We start from the raw sequence: 18,087 nt of genomic DNA, 5'->3' as shown, positions 1-18,087 counted from the left end.
TCCTGATTTTATCTTTCATGTCTGTTTTTTAATTCACATCACAATATATTGTATATATCCAACACAGCTTCATATACTTTAAAACTGATCAAATAATGGAAAACATCCTCTATGGGGATTCAGATACTTGTATTTCTTGCTTCTCTGCCATAAATAATTGGAAACTGCTCAACACGTATTTAAATCCTAACAATTTATATTTAAAGAAAGGCTCTTCTAAGGGTGCAGGAGTGAGAGGCTGACACAAGGGTGACATTTTTCACAAATATTTATTGAGATGTTAAAGAAAAACCTATCTGGCCCTATCACTATGAGGGGTTCCTCCTGCCTCAACCAAAACTAAAAACTGTCAGAATGTACGTCAAACAAATAGTCACTGTCATGTGTCCAAATCTATCTCTAGCCCTTACACTCTACAACTAAGGATATCTAATAACACAAAAGAATGACTCCCTTCTCCTGGATTGGGTATGGACTTTGTCAAAAACCTGAGGGTGTTTCTCTACTCAATCCCCGGGGATGCCTTATTCAGGTGGCCAGGGAAGGGTCATCGCTATTGGATCCATCCCTGGGGGTGGACAAGCTAGGGAGGTTCACCTGGGTAGGGGGTCGTTAGGGAGTGAGGAAGAAACACTGAAAGGTGAGACATAGTATCCACTATTTCCTGACAATTGTTTACCCCACATTCCCTCTACCTTTATGGGTTACTACAACTCCCATAAATTCGCTCCTTTCTTTATCAGCCCAACTACTGAGACAAGCAAGCGGAAGACTGTGACTAGGAAGATTACCACTAGTGATATATTTTTTTTATTTTTTTATTTGCATTTGTTAAGCGCACTTGCAGCCCAAAAGGCATCAAGGCGCTGTTACAGAGGATACACAGATTTAAGAATACGTACGGGTGCCAGAGGCTCTTAGTTACAGAGGATACACATATTTAAGATTACATGCTGGTGCCAGAGGCTCTTAGTTACAATTTGGCAGGCAAATAGGCAGTGGAGGATACAGATTTAAATCATACAAAGAGTCTGGTTTTGATAGCCTTACGAAAGGCTAGGTGGGACTCAATGAGTCTTAGGTGAGGAGGCAGGGCGTTCCAATGCGTGGCTGCTAGGGTAGGGAAGCTGGAGCCACCAGCGCGCACTTTCCGAGAGGTAGGCCTCACAATGGTGTTGGCATAGATGGATCTGAGCGGTCTTGTGGCGGAGTGCCTGGTAATTCTGTTAGTCAGGTAAGGGGGGCAAGTTTGTGAAGGCATTTGTGGGTGTGGGTAAGAGTTTTAAAGACAATTCTTTCTTTAACCGGGAGCCAGTGTACTTGCCTTCTGATTTCGGAGATGTGGTTTCTCCTTGCAGTGCCGGTGGCTGCCCTTAGTGCATTGTTCTGGACTAGGTGAAGTTTGGCGAGGTTTTTGTTGGAAGTCCTGACGAGAAGGGCATTACAGTAGTCAAGTCTTGACCCAATGATTGCCCTGGCAATCGTGAGGCAGCTTTGACGGGCCAAGAAGGGCCTGGATGCGTTGAGGACTTTGGTGTAGTAAGCCGAGGAGGCGGCGATGGCATTGACCTGTCTGTCCATATGCGATATGCAATGGCCCTGTCCCACTAATGAGGCCGGCAGGGTTAGGCACTCAGTCACAATTACACACACCTGAAACTCATGGACGGCTACCCGGAATATAAGAGGTGGAGCACAGAAAGACTGAGGGAGCGAGACCGGGTCGAGAAGTAGCAGCTGAGTAAGGGCTGTTGAACACCAGGCTGCGGAGAACGGAAGGGCGAGACACTGACATATTGCGAGTGAGAGCGAGAGAAAGCAAGGCAACAGAGTCGTATCTCCAAGAAGCAAAATAGGTGTCGAGAGGAAAGCTGAGCAGCTGGAGGAATTCTTTCTTCAATGTGCCTGAAAGTTACTTGTTTCCCTGAAGCAACAGGAGTTTAGTTTAGTTTGTTTGTATAGCGCATCCGAACCCTCAGGTAACTGGGCGCATAATCGTGTGTACAGCAGGGTTACATATCGTTGCACGAACATCATATAACAACGGACAGAGCGTACATTAGTCCAGGCTCTGAGTGCTTACATACAAGAGTAGAATATACCAAGAAAAGAAAAGTATGTACAGAGAATATGGGATGAGGAATAAAAGTTACAGTGGCTAATGCGGACCGGGTTACAGGTTGGTCCTGACTATGCTGTAGGTAGAATAAACATTACTACAGGTGGAGAGTGGCGGCTAGCAGGTCATGACGGTGAGAATCTGGGTGTTTAGGCTAGTAGCCATGATTTTACCAGGGCTCTGAATGGCCAGAATGCAGCTCTGCATGAATGCAGAATGCATGCCCTGGAAGGTTTGAGAAGGAAAGGGGCGAGACCCTGAACTCGGACACGATAGCAGAGAAGAGCCAGTTACAATCTATCTTAGCCTGTGAGTTCTTCAATGAAAGGAGAGCCCGGTTTGTGAAGACGCAAATATTAACAATGTTGCGAGCAAGTCAACTCGTCTGACGGCAGACGTGAGAAGAGAAAGATACAATTGTTTTTGGAAATACAAAGTAGCAGAGTGGTCCTGCGGAGAAAGAAAAACGCATTATCGAAAGTCTCTGTAAACTGTAATCTCCCTAAGAAAAGGGAGCGGAAAACTAACTGTGTTAAAAATGGATGTTTGAAGCAAGTCGAACAGGGAGGCTGACAAGAAAATAAGCTGTGATCCCAAAAGGGCTTGTTGATGAATAAAGTGAATGGTTAAAGTATGAAGGAAGTGAGACTTTCATAAAGTACCAAGAGGGCGGATATGAAACCAAGGTGCTAAGAAGAGCAAATGTGAATATAAACAACTACCATAACCAAGATGCATTGTGTCGAAATGGTCATGCATAGGCCTGAGTAAACCTATGCAGTTTCGAAAGTCTTCAGCGTGAAAGTAATGAGGCCCTTGGTCTCTTATTTTGTATTTATTAATTTTAATGTGTTGTATCGTGCTGCGTGTATACAAGATGCTTCAGAGAGCCATGATTGAGAAGGGAGAGGGCTGTGGGAGAGCGAGAAGAGGCAAACCTGCTGCCTATTGGTTGTTGACAAGTACACTCCATTCAGATGACTTAATAATGAAATGCTTCCTGTGTTCACTGTGGTGTATACAGTTGCGCTCGCTATAGTACAACTCTTGTAGAGGATTAACATTTTTGTGGATGAGATATTGATTACTTGCAATAGCAAAGTTGAAATGTAGATTTGTAAATTTGAATGCCACTATGGTTCTGAAGATAGCTCCGTGTGTTAAGACTTGTTGCAAGGATCTTTCTTAATATGCATGATCACAGTACTAAATCCTGGCAAGGCTGACTTTGACGTTCCTATGATTGAGGTTGATAAACTGTCAAGCTTTCATGTATATTTACTTTGGGAATACCATCACCTACTGTGTTACAAAACAATGTATTTGAACTAGATTGCACTAGCTATACAAGTTTAATAGGTATCAGTATGGTGCACTTCTAGAGCTCTGTTCCATCTAAAGAGGGTTACCAAAATTGGGCAAAGAAACACATGACTTTGCTACCCCCAATGAAAAGCGTAAAGAGTTAGTCAGGAGAGGTGATTAGGTAGATACATTCAAAACTGTGGAACCAAAGTATTTAGGCTCATATTCCGGCTTTACAACCAGATGATACAGTGATGCTGGACAAAACATCACATCACACTATATAGTACTATCCTCTCTTCTGTTAAAATGTCTACCCTCTCACATTCTGGGTAAATTGTTTAGGCCATTACCTGCTCGACCCTTTTATGTAGGTCATTTGATCGGAAGGGGTCCTATACAGAAAACAGAAAACCAAATATAACCGGCTTATGTCAAGCTTATTTGCAGGTCTGCTTATTTGGGACAAATATTTTTTGCTTTTTTTTACAATTTTAAAAGTTCTTCTACACATCACAAATAATAATCCACAAGTATGTGTACCTGATGTATTTCAAGCTTTAAAATGAAATCAATGGAAACATCCAGATGCAATTTGTTAGGGTAACATTGATTAGTATTCTGGTACTTGTATACTTCCGTAGATAATGTAGAAAATTGAGCTGAAATCAGGTTTTCATCATGCAGTCTATACAAGTATACCAACATTCCAATTATCTAATACATGAAGACCTTTAAGATAAGGAAGCAAATCTTTCTTAGGTGCCCTTTTCCAAAGAGCAAATATGTATTCTTTCTTGGTTACACACCTTTCCCAAAATCTTTTCACCAACTTCTCTGTGAGCCTATCTGAATACCAACACGTGATGCACTCTCACAACATTGTCCCATCTGAGATCTAGAGTGAGCTGCTTTTTTATTTTATTATACTACAGCCAAAGGGCTTTTTATAACTATACAAATAATTCCATATAACTATTAAATTAAGTACATCAAATAAACCATCATTCAATCAAATAAAATAAACCTTCCAGAAGACAATCCCAGAACATCTGTTATGTAACCTTCTATCACCCCTCCCCTACCTCCCCATAGCTTTGTTGGTATCCCCAAGCCAGCCTTTGATTTCCACCCAGAATTTGGTCAAACGCTAGATAAGGGGTATATCATTCCCATCTAACAGCAGGCTCCAAAATTTAGATGGATCTCAACCAATATCTTGGACCCTTCCCGCAGCACATAGAATTCTCAATCGATCATTATGTAAAGCTGTAAAGCTTATGTAACAGGTGTTTAACAGATTAAATGTTGTCGGAACCACACAGCATGCACATGCAAATCGATCTAATTTCAATCTAGGTTCCAGAATCTCCAAAGTAGCCACCAAGTAGAATTTTAGTTCCATGGTTTCGGTTTCTAAGATACAAGTTAGGGAAGGATTATATGTATTTGCCAGCCAGGGGAGGAATAAGTCATCCATTTATTTAATCTGTGCTGTTGGTCTTGGTGGAGAGATCAACCCAGAGTTGGGCTTTTCCAAGTTCTTCTAAGTGCCCCTTTATTAATCTTTTGTATTTCCTAATGGGAAGGAAAAGAATATTAGATCTAATGTTTTGTTGCCAAGCTTTGCCTTGTTCCGAGATCTCTGTACAATTCCCCTGTTTTCTATATACTAGATTTTTTTCTAATTCAACTTGGGGAGCAATCTGCCGTAACTTATCATGCAGATTGAACAGTCTCTAATAATACATGGCTGTCTGCACCCCTACTGCCAACTTGGTAGTGTTTATATCTAACTTACATAAAAAGTATTCCACTCGGAGATAAAGGGGGAAGCTCAGCTGGAATTTAATACATCGACTCTCATGGCATTTAAGTTCTTTTTCTCACTTCTTCCCCCAAGCCAGTCCCCAATATGCAAGCTTTGTTATGATCTTCTTTTCATATACCTTTACAATAGTCAGTCAGTCAAAAAGTTTATTCCGGATTCAAAATCTATAAAACACATAAAACCAAACAATGCATACGAATAATAAAACCATTCCCTTAAGAACATACACAGAAACCACATTGCACATCTTCAAAAACAGTCCCATAATAAAATGCTGTATATAATGCAATAAATACTACCATTACCACAACACATTTTTTTAAGAAAGATCTAAAATCTAAATGCCCTTTCTCCATTTCAGCTCGACGGGGGAATTAACAACATCCCTCACCCTGTTTTACAATAAAGTACGGAGAAAAACCTGCGTGCCCTTTTGCAAATCGTCTGATTGCGCCTAGTTATTGGGTTATCTCAAATTTGTATTTTTCCATGTGTATTCCCAAATTAAGCTGGGAATCAATCATTACCTCCAAGTAATTATAACATAGGGCCTGTTCAACAGTGCTTCCTGTAGCGACCATCTGTACATATCCATGTGTTTATTCTTACTACAATTGAACACCATAATGTTAGCTTAAGCAATATTGATTTTTAAATCATGCATTTTTGCAAAGATCGACAGCTGTGTTATTAGAACCTGTAATCCCTTAGGGGTATAGTTCATCAGAATCGTGCCATCAGCATAACCAAGATAAGTAAATTTAGTGGCTCTTATTTTTGGCAGGCAGGATTGCACTGCATTTAAATAGTTAGATAGATCAGCCAAGTATAGGTTGAATAGAAGGGGTGTGGGGCAAAATGCACCCTTGTTTCAGCCCTGTAGTTGTTACAATATGACCTGTTAAGTCGCCCTTCATATTCAGTCTAACATGCACAGATGTATCTTGATGCAACTTGCACAACATGTCTAGAAGCCCACTAGGGATAACCCATTCATCGAGTTCTTCCATAAAGTGGTGTGATTGACCGTGTCGAAGGCGGCACTAAAGTCGACAAACGCCACAAATAATGGTTGTTAAAGAAAACACCACACACTCTCAATGAGAGTTATTAATAGCACAAGGTTATCTATGGTGGAGCACGAGTTACGAAAACCCAGCTGGTTGAAAGGGAGGGCTTGCTTTGATTCAAACCACGGGGTCAGTTCATCCAGAAGCACCATAGTTAGGATGTGATAGCTATTTGGGTTACAATTGTGTAATTTCAAAATGGTTCGGGAGGGTCGATCTTGTGCTGCCAGCATGATGAATCAAAGGCCAGTCTACTGGACAACGATGCTCCACTCCATTACTTGCACACACTAGTCACCACACAGCCATTTCTCCTTCGCCCTCCCCCAACAAGTCCCTGAGAGTGGGATCAGCCATAGAAATTTAGCAGGGAACATCCGCTATGGTGGTTCCCTGGCTCTGTCTATCGTAAGACCCAAATTTTAATGTATTACCACAGAAAGTACTGAGGTTTCAACAAAGCCACTCAGACCTCATGTGTTAGATAAAGGTCTAGAATCCTTGGGAACAGGAGGGCACCAGAGGGGTGTGTAATAAGATTATTCAAGATAAACGGGACTTGATAAACAGTAATACAGTCTTAACTTGCTTCCACAGTTCCCAAAGAAAAAGGCATTTGATAATCTATTTCAAGGTAGGCTCCACTCAATATTTAATACCAGGTTTTTTATATTCAACTGAAATGCATACAATGTTTACCTTACAATTAAAGCAGATATTAAATAGAGGTTGTAGACACTTACCTGTCCCCAGGCATACATGTTGTTATGGGTCTGTGATGGATTCACTTTAGAAAGCAAAAAACGGGCCTTAAAAGACAAAAATAACAAACACATGTATTAAGGGTTAATCGGGATGCATTCTGACAAACTTTAACCAAACTCTAAAATAATGTTGTGGCTTATTAATACAGCTCTTTGCCAAGGTGTTCACAAGGAACTCTGCAAACAGCCCCTGGAAGACTGCAGAGCTCAGAGTAGCAGCATGTGGTATCACAATGCTCAACACAACCAGTTTCCTTTTCTTTAAGTCAATGCACTTTAAAAAAAAAAACTTGGCACACCATTTTTACACAGTGATACTGGTAGGACTGCGTATAAACACAGGCATAGATAGCTCTAGTCCAGAGAAATGTGCAGATAATCACAATTTTAAAACCCACAGACTACATAGTGCTGTAGAATGAACAGCCGCCGCAAAGACCCAAGACCCTCGTGTGTATTGCAACAGACTTCAATTTCTGGAGGAGGTCTATGGGCAGCATTAACTTGCACCTTTTTGGTCCCTTTCAATCGTTGGCACAAACTGTCTGCAATCCCTCACAATCCTCTGGAAGAAAACCTTGCTAAGGCTTGGGGACAATAGGTCTAATTGCAACCTTCTTGTCAAAGTCTTAATGGAACGGCCAAGTTCAAAGTCAATCCAATGGTGGATAGCAACCTGCAGAGTGATGGCAGCTGAGAAATGCACAACTAAATAACAGGATGTTAGGGAGAATTCTCATTCTATGGCTAATTTCCCTTACCTATAGAGTCCCCCAGCAGCTTTGCTGGATTTGAAGGGTTTGTTTCTTTTCTCCTGCTAAGAGTGAGACTCTTTTTGCCACTCTTAGGCATTTTTGTTATATGTGTTCTAGGCTATTTTTGTGTTTAATGTCTATGGGGTTTTTCTCACCTCCATAGGAACCATCTTTATTCACATGTGTTACACAGCACCCTCTGTGCAGTGACACAGGGGTGTCGTAGCGACCCCCAAATATAGACTCCATACCCTGGGACTCACTACTGTCTCCCAGGGCATGTAAAGTCACCATTGGCTTTACTAGTCTTAAATTTTTATGAACTAAACCAGTGCAACCCATCTTACTATGGAGGTACTGGAAAGGGTTAATAGTTTTTCCCTTATGTTCATTTTCGAGAGGGTACCGTACAGTTCCTCTCTCAAAAGTTTCTGGCTGGTGGCAGTGGTTACTACCGTAAATATTCGACCGCAAATATTTCCCTATGCAATTTTCCCATTGTTCGAGGCTACCACATTTTCTGAAAGCCTCTAACATACCGCCGGTTTATTTTTATATTAACTTTACTCCGGTTGGTTTTATTTGCTAGAAATTTAATATCAATTCTTTCTTGTGTCTTTCTCTAAACCCCTAAACCAGGTTGGGGATCCTTTGTTCGTCCTTTTGGCGGGCCTCTGCCAAGAAGCCCTCCTTTCGGCACCACTGAGTCTGGGGTGGGTCCATTGTGTGGGAGGGGGAGTAGGACCCCTGGACAGGGTTGCCTCAGCAACCCATGTTGCACTCTATCCTGATAGGCTGGAGGGTCTCCCGCCAAGGATCACTACTCCACTCTGTGAGTGACAGCTAGGCTGTATGAATGGGGCTCTTTTTGCATAAAAGCAGGGTCCTGAGGACTGGAAGAGCAAGACGTTGCCACTAGAACTAAGAAGCCAAAGAGAGAAGCCAAAGACCCCTGCAACGACTGAACCACCAGTGAAGCCTTGCTGCACCGTCTCACCACTTTTCTCCATACTACGAGAGAAGATCTTCATCTGCAAGAGCCTTCTTCCCTTGAGCTGGTGGGGCCAACCAGTTTGCCAATCGCCTTCCTGGACCTGCCTTGGTTGAATCGCCAGTACCCTGTACTCGGAGGCCGGATAGCCAGGCACCAGTCCACCCGGGCCGCGATTTAAAGGAGCGTACCTTTCATTCGTCGGGCAGCACAGCGGCTGGTTTCATCCCTGGGTAGTGCAGTAACTTGAACCTTCCTCCACGATGAGAGCCTCTCTTCCTCTGCTGGATCCCCTGAACTACAGGAACTACCAGGAACAACCACCACCGCAGGAGCCACTTCTTCACTTTAAAGGTATATTGTTCCGCCAGGCCGCCCTTTCTTTGCGGTAGCACTAAAGGTGTTTTAAATCCTTAACCTACCTGTTGGGTTGGCCGCCCCTCTCTCTTAACATTGTCTTTCACCTTTCACCTTCTGCATCAACCTTTTCAAAATCGTTAACCAAAGACTTGACTGCAGCTACAAGAACATTTTGCTCCTGGGCCCTTGCCCTGTATCACTGACTCTGGCACAGGCCTACTGACTCTGGTTACATTTGTTAGAACTGCCTTCTTTAGATTGATTCTCAACTAGAACTGTGTTGGTGCACTTACTTCTTATAACTACCCTTTTCCTCCCCTTTCTAAATCTTGTGCAATGCCATTTTGCTCAGTTTTCATTTAAGTATTTTCTATACTGATGCACTGTCTTGCTTAATCTGGTTCACAAACTTATGGGAAGTGTTGCTAGGGTGTGTACGAAGCTATTTCTATATAACTTGTGCTTTTCCTCCCTTGTGAAAAATTACTAGAGTATCCTTTGTGTGTGGTTTTCACTGTGCCATTTTGCTCAGTTTTCACTCTGGTTGACTTGGTCTACAATTTTAACTAGGAAGTGTGTATATTATTCTTTGACTTATTTTAACTTGCTTGATGACTGTGATAAATGTGTTTTACTAGAAGTGTATAAAATAAATATATATCTACTTTTTCATACAAAGCTTGGGTCAGTGTTTCCTTGTGCCATAGTACTGTAGGCCTATTGTGTAAACCCTGAATACTGCTCATCTCCCTCTTGAGATAAGTCTGACTGCTCAGCCACTGCTACCAACTAAATCTTTGTGGTACGGACTGATACCAAAGGGGATTTATTGCTCTCACCTGTAGTCCTAATCTTCTGTAGTGCTCCCTAAGGGAACTGCACATGATTCTGCCTAGCACAGGAAAACATGCTTTGTCCCGGATAACCAAGCATGCTCCTTTCTATCCCAGGAAAATAGACATCAACGTGCCAATTACCAAAGGCAGATGCAAGCAGTCACAAAAAAAGACCATTAAGCACAAAGCTCATCAATTTGAGACAGAAGTTGTCAAGGCATCCAGTTTTGCTAGCTCAGCTAATCTATGCAGGACACATGCTTGAGATAATGCCAGGTGGTAGCAAATTGCATTTTGTGCAAATGTCTGAAAATAAAAATAAGCTAACTAAGTACGTGAGGTAGATGTTACAACTTTAGGGAGAAAAAAAATGACCCAATGCTGATATTTTGGTAGGCGGAGATCTCAAGTCAGAGAGTCTTTCCAACCTTGATTACTAGGTGGATTTATTTAAAAGATAAAGGGACAAAAAGTTCATAAAATTGTAAGTCACAGAAATTAACGTATGTATTTCCTGAGTAAGGCATCAGATCTTGAGTTTTAGGGGGTGGGTCTCCAGATTTGGCTTCTTCCAATGATACCCAAGGATGGCCTAACAGTTGTACTTCACATTACAGAAATGTACATCACTGAAATACATTCCAATGCCTTCAAAGACCAAAAGGCTGTAACCTTGAAGGGCAACGGATACAATGTCAGCAACCTCAGAATCTAGCCATCAGTGCCCATCTGATTTCAAGTTCTGATAGCAAAATGGTAGCGCCAGAGCTCTCCAAGGAGTTGAAGAATTACTTCGCAGGGTCCCTAGGTTTACCATAATCCAGATTATACCCTCTAAAGACATACAGATTTGTCATTATGAGCAATACAGAGATGTTGACTCCTGGCCCAAGATGCAGCCCACTGCAGGACCTGACGAAGCTCAACAGATGTCTGGTTGCCGCCCAACACCGCTTGCTAGCTTGCCTTAATCTGGGATGTCCAACAACTGAATAGTTACCTGATCATTTCTGCTTCATACCAGCTCTTTCCGTTTCCTTTGTTAATCATGTACTTGGGATAGACATTTCTAGATATTTTTGTTTTATTTAAAGCGACTATCCTACCAACAAATCCACTATTATGGACCAAATGTACTTACCTTTCTGATAAATCCCTTTTTCCAAGATGCTTTATCATTTTGCCACTGGTACAGCTCGTAGTGGGCCAACTCACTGCGACCATTTATCTGCATTTCGTGCAGCATTTATATGGGGTCAAGCCCCCAACCCCACCCTTGTATGCCCCCAACTATTCCTCTACACTTAAATATAAAAATCCGTAACGCTGCACCCACGGTAAACATGCCACAGCAAAAGTGTTGAAATTCCAGTTAAAGAAATCCAGGGAATGGCTGCGGTGAGTTTGCCTCGTTCTGTCTCCTTGTCATTCAAAAGGAGTCAAAGCTTTATTTACAAAAAACACTGATATACTGATATACTGCATGGAGAACGAAGTTGTGTAAAAGTCCTTTAAATCACAAAGCGATTCAGTTGCCCCGCATACCTTTTAAAGTTGGTGGGCTTGAAGTGTGAGCATTCTTCTGATTGACCCAGGAACCATGGGTCAATCCACTCTGCCAAAGTTTTTTTTTTTTTTAAATTTGTTTACATTATTTTATTAACAACACTCCAAACATTACAAACGTTGAGGACATCCACATTTATGCTTCACATCATTATATTACAAATTAAACGTTTCAGTCCCCCCCCGCTCCTTTAACTCGAGCCCCTGCTTCCATGTCACTGTCCTAATTATCTCCAGGCGTGTCTACTTCAATTATCTCTTCTGTATCATCTTCACTATGGTCTGCCTGGGAGGGTCCTATTGTCGAGGCCACCAGTTGTCTCCATGCTATCAGGGGTCCCACTTCCTCCCCCGCCCCCCTGCTGACTGCTTCGTACCAAGCAGCCGTTCTGCCTCTGCCCACTTCATGAGGTCCACCCACCACATCTCAATTCTAGGCCATTGGGCTGCCTTCCAGCACACTGCAATTCTCCATTTGGCCAGGATGTAGGCCAGGTCTTTCATCTTACTGATGTGCTTCAGGTTGCGTGGTCTGGTGAAACCCCCCCAGCATGCATGCTCAGGCTGACTCCACCTCCAGAGCAATCCCTTTTTCCGCAAGGCGTATCTTCAGCTCTGTCCAAAACCTCCCCACCTCCGGGCAAGCCCAAAACATATGTAGCGTCCCAGCTTCCTCCTCCCCGCACCGTGGGCATTTCTGTGCCACCGGGCCTCCAAACCTGGCGATTTTACTGGGGGCCATGTATGCCCCATGAGTAACATACAAATGAATCTGCTGAAGCCTCGCGTTTCGGGACACCTTCTTATGATACCTTTGGGCTCTGTCCAATTGCCCATCCGACATGGGTTCTCCCACCTCCTCCTCCCAGTCTCGTCTCAGTTGGAGCAGTTCTTTTCCCACCCTAGTCCCCAATAGCTCAAAAGACGAGATATTTCATGCCCACCCTCTGAAATATCATACATTGTCTCGATGGTTGCATCAGGTTGTTCCGTGAGCACTGCCTCAGTCCACCTTTCTCGCACCCATTTAATAATTCTGGTATAAGTAATGTGTTGGCCTTTATGCACCCCAGTGTCCTCCATTAATCTCTGAAAGTCTTGTGTCGCCACCTCCTGCCATGCATCTCCAAGGGTCGCCAGGCCTATCGGTTCCCAGTATCTGCGGATCCCTTTTATCATTTGGGAGTCCTCCCCACATAGTGCCACTAACGGAACCTGCAGGGAGAATGGGGTTGGGTTTCCCACTATTTGCCATGCCTTGCGCCATATTTCCCAGCCTAGCACCAACAGTCTCGCCATTCCTAGCACCTTTGGTTTAGGCAACCACACTGTCTCTCTAACGAAGAAGGGGGCAGGGTCCTTATACAATAGCCTGGCTTCAGCCGTTTCTTCTTCAGACAACCACCTGGCCACATATTGCAGCTGTCCCGCCAAATAATATAACTCAAAGTTCGGCAGGTTTATACCCTCCCTGTCACATGAGTTTTGTAGTTTCCAAAGGGCCACCCTGTTCCTGGAGTTGTGCCAAATGAAACCCCTGCACAGGCTGTGGAGTTTGACTAAAAAAGCGTATAGGGATCACATACGGGATGTTTACGAAAAAATTTAACAATCTGGGCAGGACTACCATCTTAATCAAAGCCGCTCTACCCATCATGGCCATGGGTAGTCTGGACCAAAACCCCATGCTATTCTTAATGCCTTCAACTGCCTTTACCGTATTGTGTTTGTGTTCCTCTTCCGTCGTGTGGTATATATTGATTCCTAAGTATCGTAACGTCTCGGTCCACCAGGCTATTGGCAAGACCGGTAGGCTCCTCGGCAGGGTGCGTCTATACCTCCCCAGGGGGAACATGCTTGATTTCTTGGGGTTCACTGCTATGCCCGAGAGGGTGGCGTAACGTTCCATCACCTCCAAGACATATTGTAGATTTTCCTCTGGGAAGCGCAGATATAAGAGTATATCATCGGCGTACAATGATATGAGATGCGAACGCCCCCCGCAGTATGGATCCCTATCTCCCCGTACTGTTATCTAAGGCAGACTGCCAGTGGCTCCAACGCAAGGATATACAGCATGGGCGACCAGGGGCAGCCCTGTCTAGTGCCCCTGCTGAGTTGCCATTTGTCTGAGATTGTTGCGCCTGTTTTGACCCTGGCAGTTGGGGAACTATGTAGCATTTTGACCCACCTCAGGTATCCCAGCCCCAACCCGTATTCTCTCAGAGCCGCTAGCAACCAAGGCCATCTCACCGAGTCGAAGGCCTTAATGGCATCCAGCGAGACTGTTACCAGTTCGCCGGGGTCCTTCTCGTTTTGGTCAATAATGTGGTGGAGTCTCCTATGATTGTCGGTTATATTCCTGCCAGGAACGTAGCCTGTTTGGTCGGGGTGTATCAATTTACCAATGACTCGCTTAAGCCTGTTTGCCAGCGCTGTAAGGATTTTGCTATCCTGATTAAGCATCGATAGGGGTCTGTATGACCCGCAGTCTGTGCTTGGCTTACCCGGTTTTAAGAGCGGGATGATCATCGCCTCCCGTAGGGACTCTGGCAACCTGCAGTGCTCAAACGCCTCATTAAGCATGGCCAGCAGCGGGGGGAGCACCTCTTGTTTGTATGTTTTATAGAATTCACTGGGGAGCCGCCCAACCCCGGGGCTTTGCACGTGGGCAGGTGCTGAACCACTATCTCCAATTCTTCTAACGTGATTGGGGTGCCCAGGTCTTCCCGCTCCTGATCGTCTAATTTGGGCAAGCCTATGTCCTTTAGTGTTTCCTGAATCTCTTGATCCATCTCTTCCCATGCGTCCCCATAAAGACGTTTTTAGTATCTAAGGAACCCTTCATTTACTCCCTCTTGGGTGTCCCAGCTCTGGCCTTCATCCCCTCCGATTTCCCTGATCGCTGGCCGTGGCATTTCATTTTTATATAACCAGGCCAGCAGCCTACCCGGCTTGTCTCCTCCCGCGTGTTGCCTTTCGACATATTTATTGTAACTCAGCTTGCATAATCTATCCCAGTGCTCACTACTGGCTTGTTGTAGCAGCTACATCCTTTCCTCATCCTCCTGTGAGGTGCCCCCCTTACGCATTATGCCTTCCAGCTCCCTCTCTGTTTATTGTAACTCCCACTCTATGCCCCCTTGGAACTCTCTGGATTTTGATATGGCTTCGCCCCGTACTACTATTTTGAATGCCTCCCATAAGGTTCCCACCGATTGAACACTTCCTGTGTTAGTGTCGAAATACTCAGTGATTGCCTCCCTCAGGTCCTCCCGGAATCCCGAGTCCTGCAAGGCCTCAGCTCTGAGATCCCACGTCGGGATTCTCGCTCTAGGGGGCTGGTGTTGCCACTTCAGGACCTAGGGGGAGTGGTCCGAGAGCACTCTGACCTTGTATTCCGCACGCGTCATTTCTCCTACCAGCTCCGAAGCGGCAACAATGTAATCCAGCCTCATATGCAGGTTATGTGGGGCCGCGTAGTGTGAATACTGCCTATCTGCTGGGTGTAGCTGTCTCCAGATATCTTCGAGTCCAAAGTCTCTCAGCAGGGCCTGTAATGCCTTTGCGGCCGGAGTGGGTCTGTCTGGTTTACCATCTGATCTGTCCATTTAGGATTTAATGTACAGTTAAAGTCTCCTCCCCATAAGATCGCGCTGCCCAATAGGGGGCCACTTTTGCCATATAGGGTCCTAAAGTAGGCCGCTGTATCTTGGTTAGGGGCGTATAAATTAATAATGCTCACTTCCCCGTTTTCCAGCATCCCCCGCACCACTGTCATTCTGCCTTCTGGGTCTATTGTGGTCTGAAGCAGTTGAAATGGTACATGCGGTGCCACCCACGTGATGATCCCCCTCGCGTAAACTGAGTATGTGGCTCCCGTGGTACACCCCTCCACTTTCTCTTGACCACCTCCAGCTTCTCCCTAGTGAGATGGGTTTCCTGTAATAGTGCTATGTCAATCTTCAGCCTTCTTAGGTACATCATTACTTTATTTCACTTCAAATAGCTGTTGAGGCCCCTCATGTTCCAGGTCACCACTCTAAGGCTACCCAACGCCATCTGTGGGTTGTCCCGCCTCTCCTCCCAGTTTCCCCCTCCCGCCTGATTTGACACAAGATTGGGCTCTTTCCCCTCCCACTCCCAACAAAAACTCCCCAACTAACCCCCCCCTGCACAACTGTCAACCTGTCAACCACTGCACACAACCCCTTCCCTCCCCCCACCCTACCTAACCTCAACAAGTGCCCAGCTCCATCCCTGGATCTCAGGCTCCTCCACGTTTGGTCCTGCCTCGGGATGCTGAAGGCAGAAACCTGGCAGGGTGTCACCGGTCTACCGGTGACACAACTGATCTATTCATTGTCGGGGTATGAGGGCTGGTTCCGTTAGGCTCCTACGCCATTAGCTAAATTCCTCATGCTCAAGGATCATGCATATATGTATAGCCCTAGTCACACGCCTCCAGCAGGCTATGTCCCTTACTATATTCAAGTCTCAATGTCTTAGACTGCGACAATGTGGGTGCCACAGTCACGTTACTTATCTGTGCCGTCTTCCTTTTGGTTGCCCGCTTCTTGGGGGCAGTTCTGCATGTCTAGCCATTCCATAGCGTCTTCCGGGGTTTCAAAAAACAATGTTCTGCTCTTATGGAACACTTTCAGTTCTGCCGGGTAGATCAGCATGTACTTGTGACCTGCTTCACGCAGCCTTCTTTTCACAGCCCCAAAGTTCATGCATCGGTGTTGCAACTGCAGGGTGTAATCCGGATATGCAGTTATGTTTGCCGATGCCCTTTGTATCGTTCCACCCTTCCGGAAGTGCTCAAGGATTTTCTCCCGGTCACGATAGTTCAGCATCTTAGCTATCACCAGCCTGGGGGGAGGGGTTCCCGGTGGTGGCTTGCTCATCAGGGCCCTGTGCGCCCTTTCCACAGCTTATCTCCTGCAGCAGCACTGATTCGCTTTACTCCGTAGGGTTAGGTCCCTCAGCTCCTTCAGGCAGTCCAACGATACATGTATTATTCCTTCGCGCTCGTCCTTCCGCCTCCTTTGCCCTACTTTCCAGGTTGCCCACGCGTTGTACTAGAGCATGAAGTTCAGATTTGTGGACTGCACACGCTGCTGTGTTCGGGGCCACCTCTTTTTCTAGGCCACCTGTGCGTTCTTCCAGCTCTCGGAAGTCTTGCCGGAGGAGGTTCACCTCCTCTTGTACTGCCCTGACTTTGAGCTCTAGTGCCGCCTTCAGCTCGTTCATGGCCAATCCTAGTTTGGTTTCCCAAGCCACTTTTAAGGTCAGCAATCGCAGCGAGGATCTCCTGGTCTTTGCCCATAGTGACCATGCCCCCAGAGAGGGTTTTGTCTTTGCTCCTGGCCCCTTCTGCCCCTGGTGATGTTCTGGCATATTCATCAAGCGTGGGATGCTTGCCCTTCGCTCTAGGTAGTTTGTTAGTCATCTCGGTGTGTCAGGGCTGTGTGCGAGCCCCGCAACGTGTGGCCTCTGGCCTTCGTTAGGTTAGACTGCTTCTGGTGCCAGGGCCCAGGCAGGCTCTGTTAAGAGTTCCCTTCAACTGCCAAATCTGCTCCTAGAGTGGGCTGTGTCCTCCCACGTAGTTGTGCTTGGGCGAGTCAGTCTGCTCAAACTGCGTGCCCTAGCCACTGTTGGTCTAGTTCCGTGGGCACACACCCCAGTGCTTATGGATCTCTTCGGGTACAAGTGCCGGCCCAACGTGTATCAGCCTTGAGCCCCGCCGGATCAGCGTTACCTCCTGCACGTGGGTGGTAATTGCGGAGCTCTCCGCCAGGCACGCTTCACTTTGCCCCCCTATTCGCCTACTGCGTAGGCCAGCGGGTGTCTCCTTCCCCTTGCCTTTATGACAGCTGTGCGCAGCTCTTAATCATGGGGGGCATGTTGACAATTTATTAATGTCTGCTATGTCTGTCTACTTTGTGTGGGCGCATCACTTGTATCCAAGTGCTCCAGCGCTACCCCGGACTTGCTTGTAGGGCTGGACTCTTCTTTATGCATGAGCCACAGTTCCTACCTCTTAATGAGGTCTATGGATGTGCACGCTCCCCTATGCTTCCAGGCGAGCGACCGTCCCCTGTTTCCGGTCATATGGGCGTCTGTATTCCGAGCAGCATTGATCTGTTTCGACGCACCTCACTGAAGCGGCCTGGACACAAATGTAGCAGCTGCTTCCCGTTTCTCCTAGCGGCCACCCCTCCCCACGCGCATCTCCTGCAGTACGCTCGCGCCGGAGCCTGTGATGTCAGAGACAATGTTGCACTCCGAACTGGCCCGGCTTCTTCCTTACTTGCAGAGCGCTCCTTGCAGCGGGTGGTCTTCGCTCGGCTTCCACTGGCACACGCTGGCTTTGTGGATCTCAGGATTATGGTGCCGCACCGCAGAGCCTACCAAGGGCACCCAGTCCGGGTGCCAGGCTCTCCCCACGTTCCTCTCACACAGTCCGCACTCGGGCCAATCTCTC

The 18,087-nt window shown here is 45.7% G+C and overlaps 1 protein-coding gene across 1 annotated transcript in view; it reads right to left on the bottom strand.

Moving 5' to 3' along the window:
* SEC23A (SEC23 homolog A, COPII coat complex component) overlaps nucleotides 1-18,087 on the bottom strand; it is a 1,668,754-nt gene that overhangs the window by 653 nt on the left and 1,650,014 nt on the right. The window contains exon 19 of the mRNA XM_069637506.1: nucleotides 7,069-7,134. Coding sequence (XP_069493607.1) covers nucleotides 7,069-7,134 — 66 coding nt within the window. The remainder of the gene's footprint in view (nucleotides 1-7,068; nucleotides 7,135-18,087) is intronic.

This window comes from Ambystoma mexicanum, chromosome 14 (assembly GCF_040938575.1).
Source record: "Ambystoma mexicanum isolate Mex_15411 chromosome 14, UKY_AmexF1_1, whole genome shotgun sequence".
Taxonomy (NCBI): domain Eukaryota; kingdom Metazoa; phylum Chordata; class Amphibia; order Caudata; family Ambystomatidae; genus Ambystoma; species Ambystoma mexicanum.
This window is presented reverse-complemented; position numbering and strand designations above follow the sequence as displayed.